Source organism: Cyphomyrmex costatus, unplaced genomic scaffold (genome assembly GCF_001594065.2).
Source record: "Cyphomyrmex costatus isolate MS0001 unplaced genomic scaffold, Ccosl1.0 scaffold1053, whole genome shotgun sequence".
Classification (NCBI taxonomy): Eukaryota; Metazoa; Arthropoda; class Insecta; order Hymenoptera; family Formicidae; genus Cyphomyrmex; species Cyphomyrmex costatus.
The window spans coordinates 474,398-487,563 of NW_017275012.1; the positions used below are offsets into that span (position 1 = coordinate 474,398).

At 37.0% G+C, this 13,166-nt stretch overlaps 1 protein-coding gene across 1 annotated transcript in view; it reads right to left on the reverse strand.

Annotated features, from left to right (window-relative positions):
- The window catches only part of Cad89D (cadherin 89D), a 19,764-nt gene extending 15,180 nt beyond the window's left edge, over positions 1-4,584 (reverse strand). The window contains exon 1 of the mRNA XM_018540570.1: positions 4,485-4,584. Coding sequence (XP_018396072.1) covers positions 4,485-4,584 — 100 coding nt within the window. The remainder of the gene's footprint in view (positions 1-4,484) is intronic.
- Positions 4,585-13,166: the final 8,582 nt, after the last annotated feature.

Here is a 13,166-nt window from a genome sequence, read left to right on the forward strand (position 1 = left end):
CTCTCTCTCTCTCTCTCTCTCTGTTTCATAATTTTACTATAAAGTTTATTATATAATTCTAATTATAATGCATATACACAGTAAACATAATTAGTAACGTATACAACATACATATCTCTAAGTTCTAGTCCCCTTCTTTTATTAAATAAGAAAAAAGAGAAAGAATCTAATCAAGCCACTATTCTACAACTCTTAATGACAGTATTATCAGTATCGTTATGCATGGATGGTGAAAAAACTGCGCAATGATAGTATAACATACCAATATGGACCCTGTCGTTAAAAGTTAAATAAAATACAGGTCTTACTACAGAATATATTTCAAGCACTGTCTGCCAAATCAAAATTTATACGGCGAACGCGTTTATACGGATTATTTATTTTACGAATAAGAAGAGGAGAAATTCGTAATAAGCTCTTGGCAACCGCTCGCCGTTGCTCTTTCGATTCGCTCTGCACAGCACGGATGCCGAGAAGAGCCTAACTTGCGTTAGGATTTCTTGCGTAACATTATATCGTGTATCCTGATCTCATAAATCTCAATCCACTCGAAGGTGAGTTCGGACACTTGATGCATTGTTATTCTGCCCTATTTATGTCGCGGCGGGTTAACCCGGCTATCATTAGTTATCCCGCTTTATAAACTCGCGGTCTTTCTCACGGCGACAACGACAAGTGCCTTCGCGTTTTGTTGCCACTTCGGCACTTGCTGTCTCAGTTAGATCGTGCTGCAGGTGGCCGTTTGTACTTATCACGTCGTACTTTCACCTTATCGCACAGTGAATGTAACCATACTCCGATTACGAGGTGGACGCGCGCGCGCGCTCATGCGTTGCTCGCCACGCAGACCCCGTTATTTTTTTCTCGTCAACGTGCGATTGACTGAAGTTTCCTTCGGTTATACTTTCGTAACGATTTTTGATAAGTATCTTGTACGGAAGTCTTAATTTCGGGCACGAGCGCGTAAATCTTTAGTACCTTCACTTACATTTCTTTAATAACATTTACTTTAAGAGAGATACATAAATAAAGCAGTGGCACTTGCTCGATTATACATCAACCTACTATCGATTACGTGATTACTTCCGATCCATAATACTCTCGAAGATTCTTCAGCGGCATGTTGATATACGCGATGTCACGAATCGGTTATACCTTAATTAAGAATTTGCTTACTTGGCGGAACTAATTGCAAGACTGACGTCTAATTATCATCAATGTTTTAGATGCATTTAAAAATAACTTTGCACTTTCTAACTCAGGCGACGCCAATCGAGGCGTTTTCTTGCGAGGTGCGAACGTGCCGGTCCAAGCTTCTACTTGCCACTTTCTGATTCAAATGCTGGCAGATTACGTGTGTAATATGCGTAAATAATGCGATGCCAAGAAATTTAATGCGAATACTGCTTGAGCAGTCACGAGCGCCGCGATATGAATTACTATCAAAGATTTCAACCATGAAATCTATATTTCTTGTAAACTTTTCATATAATAATAATCTCATTAATAGTATAAATTAATAAAAGGAAATAATCCCATTTCCTTTCTCAGTTAAAGCGGATCTTCGTGCTTAAATATTTCAGTGTTGATTTATATAAAATAATAATAGTATAATTTGTACAAAAAAAAATTTTTTTGCATATTAGTGTAAATCTGCTCTTTTGTTAGACTTCTGTTATAGCGGCGTAGTGTTACATTATAATATTATTGTTGTATTATATCGTTATAGTACTTAGTGTTACATCGATAATACTGGTACTTTGTTAATTCGCGCAATCTTCAATTTTTCGCAATAAGTTCTTTTTTTAACGATTTTAAGATGCATTATTCTCAAATCGACAATCAATTGATTTGTAAGAGATATTTTGGTTTATCAGTAAAAGATATATGTATTTATTTACAGAAATATTAGGCGATATTTAGCCTCGACCGTGTTTGGTACTTTCTTACTTATTTGATTTTTTGATTGTTGTCTGATTTCTTAATAGCGCGCGTAATTGCCATGGAAGTATTTATCTCACAGAAATATTAAGCGATATTTAGCCTCGACCGTGTTTGATACTTTCTTACTTATTTGATTTTTTAATTGTTGTCTGATTTCTTAATAGCGCGTAATTGCCCTGGAAGTATTTATCTCAAACTGTGTAAGTTCCAAGTTAGCACATGTTTTGTGGTCAGCATCATTGAATTTCTCGAAGCTTCACTTTCCAAAAGCATTGCGAACGTTTTAAAGGAATCACTGCGCGACGATCGCGTCCCTCTCTCTCTCTCTCTCTCTCTCTCTCTCTCTCTCTCTCTATATGTAGCTATCTTTCACTTCCTCCATGTCTATTTCTCGAGTCGATGGGCGCGCGAGAGGGGGATTACTTTTGAAAGGCGAGCGGGCCAAGAAAATCGTGAGCAAGTGTTTGGTACACACACAGACACATCTTCAACCAGATGGGCGTTATATCGTTTGCGACAATAGATATGCTTGCCTGTCATACACAGCATACATACATACACACGTATGCGCACGCCTGTAGTTGCATTTACAGGAATAAGCTCGCTGCTCTCCAAAGCTTTAACGAAAATGGGCCAAGGTCAGCCCACTTTTTGCATGCTTCTCGTAACGTCTTCGGTTTGGGACGGACACCGTGGAAATTCTACGTATAACACATGCATTTTCATAGCATGAAGCGATATTCATATATAAACGTTTTACAAATTTTATGTATTCTTCTAATTAACAGCATGAGCGATAAGAGATATTCCAGTAATAATAATTTCAAATATTTTCTACTTTCTTTCTAAAGAATTTGACTTCATATAATTTTCATTAACTAGATAGCTCAATTAGTTAGATTTCATTATCATTAAATGTCATTTTATTACTTTTTTTTTGTAAATTCCTTTCTTTTACACTGTGCATATACTCACACATATTGTTCACCTATAATACTTTGACTAAATGCCTGTTTGTATTCATAAATATGTATTGAATAATATTTATTTAATAAAGTTATTATTATTATCAAATATACAAAATTTACAGAAATCTAATACTAATTAATTTATTACGGAAAAATAAAAGTTATTTGGAGTAGACCATAATATTTTTGAACAAGAGTTTTAATACTTAAAATAAGTAACTGATTATTGTTTTTAATACATGGTAATATTATAAAATATTAAATTGACTATTATTCTGTATTAGATTTTTGTAAGGGCAATATAACATTTCAATTAAATAATAATTCTTTAAGACTCAATTGCACCAATATTAATGTGACTTTAAGCTTAAAATTTTGTTTCTCTCTTTTTAAAGCCGAGAGAGAGAGAGAGAGAGAGAGAGAGAAAGGAAGAGAGTTTTAAACCTCGCTTAAAATTAAAGTAACGTTGGTTTGTGCGTGTGTGCAATCGGACCTAAGTTACATTAAACCGTATTTTACGGGACTTATATTTTTTATGGAGCTTTATTCTATGGAGTCAACTTCCGCAGTGCATCGTCGAAGCTATGAAGCTGTAATGGATGACTGCTTGGAGGCAAATGCCGCGCAAATGTTGCATCGACGTTGACTCTCGCGCGGATCAATCTATTATGCACAACGGTACATACGCATCGGCAATCGAATATTTATATACACGAACCGCCGAGATATCGCAGATTCTCTTAGAGGCCGACGCAGCCCAGGAACCGACGAAGATTCATTAACGAGCCCGCGCCTACAAATTGATGTAGGCCCGACCGCAATCTCACGATCTAAAATGGTAACGATGGGAATTAACAGTCCATCTCCGGTAAAGCGAAGCCCCCGCCAGTTTCACTTGCACCTCGGCTTGCACCCTGTGTGTGCAAATTGGCTCACGTACACGTACGTTCGCATTGTTACCGGCGACAATGTAAGCTGCACAAGGGTATGCTGCTACTCGAGTGCAGGCTGTTCTATGTAGGTACTAATTAGACTTTAGATCAAATTTTCAATCGTCTCAGAGTGCTAAATCGCCTACTAACTAACATAGTTACGTCTTGAAACGTTGACTTCTTCCGCATTAAATAATTAGCAAATTATATCTACCGCTACAAAAAGTAGTTCTCATAAATCAATAAAAATATTTTATCTATCAATATGACTTAGTGAAGCATAAAAATTTCAAAATATTCATTAATACTTTCAGTGTCAGATTCTTATTATTTAAATATTTATTAAAAGACTAAATTTTTATAAGAGCTTATAAACTTTTAACTATATATTATATGTATAATATAACATATTTTTGTCAGATTATAATACAAAATGTAAAGTCATTTAATTTTTATATTTAACTCTTTAAATAAATCGTAACAAAATAGCGTCAAAATAATCAACATTCGATGCAACTCTCAAATACATATATTGAAACGTTTCTCCTTTAAAATCTTTGAAAATCGACATTTAGCCACAATTAATTTTTTGTCGAGAATCTTCCTAAAAAAAAAATGCTACGGAAAGAAGAAATATTACCTGTTATTCGCTGAACTTGGACAGAAAAAATCAGTAGAGCCACCGTGATCAGCCAAGAGGATGGCGGTGGAGAGGTAGACGTCCTCCTTCGCAGCGACATTTTTGGCTTCCTCTGCTTCCGGTGCGCGTCAGTCACGTCGTAGCCACGTACATCCCTGAAATTATTCACGGTGAGTCGACGACTGGCGAGAGCCTGCCTGCTTGCCGGCAGGCGCAGAACCGTGACGATGCATCCTCGCAGGTTGCACTAATTGTAAAGTGCATCCTACGTAGGTAGCCACGCGCGTCTTATGTAAAAGGCGCGCTCTTACACGCGCTCCACGATCAAGGGAGGAACAATCGCGTTCCGATATGGCATGGGGAAGGGAAAGGTTTATTTACCTCTTCCCTGCGTAAAAGATTAGCCTTATATCGTGTACGGAAAGTAACGCATTCGTGTTGCAAAAGACCCACGCGAGATTCAGTCTCGCTGGTGCATTGCTGGTTTCGAAATTGCATTGCACACCGTTTCATTATATCGGAAGAAATTCATTATATTCAGTTATGATTTTCCCATGATTATATGATCTTACGAGAATTTTCTCTTGTGCATAGATGAAAGATATATATAGACATATGAGTTCCTTTACCATTTTTAATAGAATACAACACTCTATATCAAATGTTTCACTTTTACCGCATTATATTATATTTTCTGATGGCAGATTCTCTTTAATTAATTTAGAATCTCTTTTTTTTTACCATGAAGGAGATTCGATTCAAATAAGTCGATGGAATCAATTTTCTTCGAACAAAATAAATTCAGTGTTACAAAAAATTTATATGTAATTTATCGAAATCATTTCTCGTCGCAAATTATATTTTTATATATTTTATTAGCGTCTTAATAATATTTTAGATAAACTTATACACTTCAAATCATCTGAATTATTTTGAAATGACTTTATAAAGTTTAATTTATCACATAATTGCCAATATTATAATTATTCAATAATCATTAGCTTCTTCCACATGATGTAAGTTTTATAATACCAGTACTTATACATTAAATCTTTGATAAAATGCCGTTTTATCGATCTCTTATGAAATAACAGAAATAATGCTTCTAAAATAATATATCAATTTTATGGTACTCAATTCGATATTGTCGATTAGCATAAAAAAGCTTGTGTGTACACAAAATGCGAAAAACATAACGACAAATCAACGCGAAGATCTATGCCGAGGTTCTTGCATACTGCGATTTCACTTTCAACGGAACAAGCGACCGTAACTCGAACAAATTGGCGTTACACGATTCGTGCTTGTCAATCAATTTCATATTTACTAAAGAATACTCTCCGGTGTCTACCGATCGTTCCGCCTGTATTTTTGGATAAACAAAAAGAGATACGATCTATATTAAATTTAGATCGCTCTTGAAACATTCCCGCAGAATTCAGGATGGAGAAACTTCCGATTACGATTTTCTCGTTTCTCTTCATCGCGCTTGCATCGCATTTATTCTATCCGTCTTTGTTAGGGTAAAAGGTGAAACTTTCGCTCCGTTTCGTGCATCGTGTTTCGCGAGAGAATCTCATTTCTCTCGGCCAGATACAGGTCACGTGTGCGCGTGCCACGCATTATCGATTATACGATATGCCTTCAAAACCTCAAAATAAAATTTAAGAAATGAAAGAACTATTTTTTTTTAATTGAGAGGATATAATAGAAAGTGAAAACAAGTCTAAAAGTGTTCTAAAACTTGGTTTGGTTTTATCAAATATAGTATATTAAATATACTATATTAATTATAAAATATGCTATATATATCTCTGTAAAAATATACTATATTAATAATATTTATTAATATATTAAATAAATTATACTATATTAATAGATAATTAAAATTGCATGTATCGTATTTCTATTTTTAATAGCAGATACATTTATATAAATTGAAAGAAAAAAATGTAAAGCTTTTATTTTGTAAAAAATTATTTTTTCTTTAACTGACAAGACAGAAAAAATTATTGCCAAGAACGAGTAAAATATGCAGGATCATCTAATATAAAATGTACTGAAAAGATAAATTTCCGAAACAGATTTGTGTCATAAATTAAATTAACATTTAGTCGTACCTTTCATTCCGAATAAATATATCACCCTTTTACATACTTATTTAATTCTAAAAAATATATATGACTTTTAACTTATATGAAAAGGATATAAAATAAGCAAGTGAGAGTGCAATGGGATATTCAGGACATTATATCCATTATTCTTTTTATAAGGAACGTACCACTTCGCGCGACGTCTTTTAGGAAGAATTCAATGGATAGAACTTTCGCTCGAGATTACCAGCGGAGATTGAGTTATATTTGCCACGAATTGAAAATGATATTCCGCTATACGACGTCTATCTTCGCAAGAAAACATCGGGTGGCAATGAAACGTAATGCAACCCATTTATAAACGACCTACTGCTCCGGGAAAAAGAAATAACGCTTATCGACCCATCGCGCCGGTCCGAATAATAAAAATCAGCTGTTTGGGGCATGTATGATATAGGAGAGGCTGCAGCTGCGCTGCGTAAGTGTTCAGATGCGAATGACGGTTCAAGTGCACTTTCGGTACCGTTCGAATGATCAGCGCGAAAAGCGAGCAGGAGCCTCATGTTCTCTCGAGCACGTTCTTTCAAATTCTTACGGCTTGTGTGATATATATTGATATACACGGTATGCCATATACTCAATACACTTCCTACATATGTGTAATAGCAGGAATGTGCCAGGAAAACTTTCGCTATTACGTGTTTTACGTTCCGCGAGCGAACGGTAACTGTCACGCTCGGATGAAGTTTTCAGGCGTCATTGAACCAATAAAAAAATAGACGCTGATGTCCGTTCATCACGCAGCCTATTTTGCACTTTGATCATACATGAGGAAATCTTTATTGACGGGGAAAGACAGGAAACGAGCGATTATCGAGATGACAACGTATAACGGCATTGACCAGAATAGGAGACGTGCATGATACGATAATTGGTATGCACTTGCACGCAAATGTAAAGAACTATTTGAAGAGTACAGAAGTAAGACTCTCTCATTACCTTCACTTTCTCGAATTTATGCGTAAAACTGAAACGATCCTTATTTGTATAGCTTTCAATTTCAATTGGCCCGCGATTTTTTATAAATTTAAAAATTAAATCGAAAATTTTATGATGTAATAATACATTATTTGACCCATTTTTTAAGAACTGAAACAAATTACTGCGAGAAATTTCTCATCTATTTTGTAAAACATATATTTTTATTTGGAAAAAAAATTCAAAATAAGGTACTTTACAAGATATCTTAACGCAATATATTGAAAAAAGAATCGCAGGGTACGATTTTCTTCCGCAACCCAGATTTCCAAACCGAGTGATATCAAGTCAGTCGCGCGATATCGTTTTTCGTTCGCTAGTAACAAAATAGCAAAAATCTCGCTCTAGTTCGTGCTTCACGAGTGAATGAGAGATTTGTCGCGGTCGACTGGCGAATGTAGACATCGATGCACATAGTGGTCAGTGACGAGCGATTGTCGCGTTGATGCCAACGAAGAATCGAATCCCTGCGAATCTACACTATCGCTGCGTCCATCAAGGCCCTTCGTTCGCGCAAAAAACCAAAAATTGCAAAAATCCAATTATCCGAGATGGCTGGACGTGCACTGGACGGCCTTCTTCTCACTGACCTTGCTCAATCGCTGACGTTCAACGGCAGCTCCGAACTGTTCTTTCCAGTTGCACCGGAAGCCCAAGGTCTCACGTGCACACCGAGGACACTCCGCGCAGCGACACTCTCGTAACCGTCTGAGACTCGTTACTGAAAGATAATGGAAGCGAGCGTATATGACACGGTCGTCCGTCGAATGAAATCTCCTCCGGGATTCCTCCGAGTGTATTACCCTTCTTTCTCCTTTTCCCTCTCTCAGTCTCTCTCTCTCTCTCTCTCTCTCTCTCTCTCTTTCGTTGTCCACCACGGTGGGCACGGCGCGAAACTTTCGCCCAGTTTCGCGTTTCACGTTTCACGAGTGACTGGCATTGGCCGCGCGGCTGGATGTTGATCGCTCGTGTTCACCACTTTCGATGCACGCACCTGCGTTCCCTCTGACGGGAGGGAGATTTCTGCGACCTGAAACACACGCCCGTCCCGCCACGTCCCGTCCCGTCCGCGGTTGAATCGATTTCAGGTGATCCGATCCGCGCCGCTCCTACGAGTCTCAAACGTGCAAGGAGGAATGGCTAGATGTCCGCTACACGTACACAGCTATAGTCGTGTACCTACTCTCTTAGTTTACCCCCCTTTCTTGAGCGGAGTACGGACGTCCTTTCGCTTTCAGCGCGGCCACTGACCACCATTACCCCGCTTGTCGTGTAGCACCGCGAAGGAGCCTTACTTCCTTCACTTCGGGACCCCCTTTGGTGCACCGCTCTTTGATGGATTACGTCGTAATAGCTGGCGGTCTGACTTTAGATCCTCGGGCGTTCGAGAGAGGCCGAAGGTGCATTACATTATTATGACATTCACGTCAAGTTCATGGGCCTTTCACTCGTTTAAAGTTGAGATTAATTAAGCCTAGAACACACTATGGGTTTTTCAGACCCAATCGAAATTTTAGTTGCTCCGTACACAAAAATGGAAAGAGAGCGTTTTATTTTATTACTTAATAAAACTTTTTGGGCATTGTACAACCTAAAAGGGTTTAAAGCTCCAGTTTTTCATTTAAGCTTAACCTGATGAACTTCATCTATGATGACGTCATGGATGAAGACCGTTGGTCAACCATCAGATCAAATTCAGCTTAATAAAAAATTGAACCTAAAAATATTAATCTGAACCCCAAAGTTACAGCCTATCAAAATTACAATGGGTCTTTCAGATCTATAGTGTGTGTGTGTGTGTGTGTGTGTGTGTGTGTTTTCAAAATTTTTCGGAAAGTGAGTGTTCTAGGATTAATCTGCCGCATTGTCAAGAAATAAGGGTAAATTTCTTGATTAGTGCGTGCGTGCATATCGTTGCTGTAATAGTAAATAATATAATCCTTAAAGCAACATTTTTTTAATTATTTATCAAAGAATAGAACAATAATTACGAATCTCGACTCTACATTAATAATGATGACTATTAATCATAAATATAACAGTTCATAAGGTGCGCTTTTTTACGTCACATTTTTTATTCTTTTCTTTTTATTAGACTGTAATTTTAAAAGTGTATCTGATTGACCGATTTACTTTTGATCGAATGTAGTGTGATGTGAGACATATCTATAATAAAATATGAGAAGATCAATCAGTCAGCACACAACAAGCGCAATCGCGAATCCAGATAATAACAGATTTCACCGCGCCATAGAATTTATCTGCTCGCATAATGAGCTTTTCGCAAGTGATGACAGAAACGTTTCACCACATTGACATTTGCATAACATTATTGAGCGTGCCAAAAGACAAGAAAGTCTTCGGCGGCACTTTCGTTCAGTTCACCTCTGACCGCTTATTCTCGTCTGTCATGCTATGAAATTAATGATAATCGATATCAAAGAGATATGTATACATATATACGGACCAGCTTGCAGATTAAAAGATCTTCTAGAATCACACTTGCACTTGAATGTTATAATAAATGCGAATTTCACCGAATGTTTTCGCTCTTCTTATTACGTTTCTAGACCGTTACGTTGCACAACTTGTTTGTCGTATGGGAAAAGGATAATAACCATCGGCGCCGTCTCGTCTAAAAATGACTTTTCCCACTTTGTTTTTTCCGTATCTTCGCACGTTTTACCCTTGCCTTCCTTCGTCTTTATGACTTTGTAAGCAATCGGCGGGAGCAAACAGTTTGGGTGAAAAGATTATTCAAATTGCCCATTATAAGGTAACTCGGGGGAAATGCCACAAGGAAAAAGATACTACTTTGTTTATATAGGTTTTTCATCGAGTGCACATTGATCATTCTGATTGTACACAAGCACACAATTGTAATAAATAGTTGCGTAGTTGTCAACGGGAACAAAAATGTTCTTGCCAATCGTCGAAAAAGATTTGACGAAATGAAGAAAGGTACATCATGAAACACGAACCGATATTCATAGTTCATTAATTTCAAAACCCTTCTCAAGCAATGTCTCAAGATGTTAATACGATTCTCTAAGGCTAATACAGGCGGTATTCATACAGTCGGATCTTACATTTAGGACTGTCTAAAGTACAGTCTTAAGCTGTCATGAACTAATCAGAGTTTGCATCTTAAGGCATTACTTAAGACGGTCTTAAAAAGGAAATGATTACCGTCCTTTATTTGTTCGACATCTTAAACACCAGCTTAAGATTTGAGCAATTAACGCTTATGTCGTTATAAATATTTGATACACTAATAACTAAGATCTGTGCTTCTGTAAAATGCTTACTGTAAAACCGAGCAAATAATATACGATTTTTTATCAGAGTGTTTCCTAGTAGTCATGTAACTACCTGGCTGATATAAATTACAATTTGTAATATTCTTATATGCGTAAAAGTTACAATCTTTTTCTTACACTTGTGGAGGAAGATAATAAATACAAAACATAATTTCTCGTACGTGCTTGATAATATTAGTAAACAATATATTTTTCATAAATTAATTCAATAACGTTAAGAAGTTATTCAAGAATAAAGGCTTAAGTTGACGTCTTTCCTCTTTTCTTACTTTATGTGCATACAAGACAAACAGAATATTGCCGTAGTCCAAACTTTAACATTACAGAACGTAAAAGTGAAAGGAAATATCTAACGTCAGAAGCAATCGTCAAGTAACAAAATTACGTAGGTATCGCATATGAATTGTGTCATTGACGTGGATCGCTCCCCTTTTATATAAATGGCAAACCTGTCATCGAAACTGTTTTCTTGTGCAACGTCCTGCGTGATGTATTGCACAGTATACGCTTGTTATTCGCATATCTTACGGTCAAATGCTCCATTTCTCTTCTGAAAATTCGCAAAGTCACCAAATGTCAGAAAGCGGCATCGTGCATTGCATCTCGGCCTTGGCCCCATTTATACGATCAAACGATTCCTAATGACTTAGGCCGACGCTCAAATCCGATTGTTTTACAGCTGTCGTGAAATAATCGATCGCGCGACTGCATCGCACATGCCGCATCGGTTTTTCACAGCCGACCTTACGGCCTCGAGGGCCGAAACTGCAGCGGACAGGCCGCACACGAGTCAGTATTTAAGAGAATTCCGTAGTGCCAGCGGGGCTGCAAGCGTGCCGCGAGTGTTTCCAATGTGAACGTCAACTATACCTATACAAAATGTCCCAGACCTACCTTATCGTCTCTTATAATTCTTCGATCAATTTGGAGATCTTTTCCTGATAAAAATATCGAGAAGCCAATATTCTCTGAGTTATGATCGACTATAAATAAAGAACTCTTTGGAAGTTAAATTACGTGCGAGCACATGGCGAAAGATTAGCCTTCATTGAATTTCAAATGGACTTGACTTGAACAGATTTACGATATTTGAGAATAAAGACTTGGTTACAAAGACATTTGACTTTCCTGGAGACAGGAAGCTCGCAATAAATTCGAAATTTTTATGATGACATATTTGCAAATTATAAGAGAGTCTACTTTCACATTATAAAATATAATTACGAATATAATTACATTATATGCCGCAGTCATCATTTAACGATAAAATTTTCATAATTTTTGATAAATATTTAAAGGGGACAAATTTTCACAGGTAGTAATAGCACTCGTAAAATTGTTATTCACGTGAATACGTTTACTAATACATGCGAAGAATCGTGGTTCGTGAATATATTCTCCTCAGCACCGCTGACTCCGGAATGTGTGAAAAGCGGGCCGCCGCGCCGCACAAGGCGGGAATACAATTTTTCTTTCTCGCGATTTACGATAAATCGTGAGGTGCCTGCTGCGCCGGACAATGTCGGCGCTTTTCTCGGATGACGACGTCTCGCGCACTTTAAAATCAATCGAAAGCATCGAGGAAAGTGCCTCGCACCGATCCGCATCGATTTTTCACTTTATCCGACGACGAACTTTCCTCTCGTCTCAGAGTTCAAGGGAACGCTCTCTCCCGTTCATAGCAGCGTTCGGATCAAGGAGGTATTATCCGTCGCGGCTGATTACACTTTATTCCGAAATGGCGGTCGTATCCAAGGACGATAACTCGGATCATGCCGCTCGAAAATTAAATAAACGTACCAAAAGACGCGAGAGCTACTTATTCTATATATATCCCACTTTAAAATCTCATACCTGATGATACGATAAATTGTTATTAGAAACACACATAAGCAGCAATATTATTTCGATTAATTGTTCCTGTAGAGCAAAATTAAAGTCAGAAACGAGAGTTATCTCTCATTATCCACTCATTTCATGAAGAATGAAATAAACAAATAAAAAATTATTGAGAATGTTAGTTTATCACATAGAGAATAAGCTCCTATTATCCTTGTTGCTTATCTTTAAATAAGATTCTAAAGCGAGAAAAGTATTTTGTCAAAATGTAATTTTAATCTTCAAATTTTAGCTTCTCTTCTTAGGAAATATAATAATATTTTATAGGCGAATTCTATAAATAATATTTCTAGTAATATCTCATTATACTCGTATATATAATACAATCTATA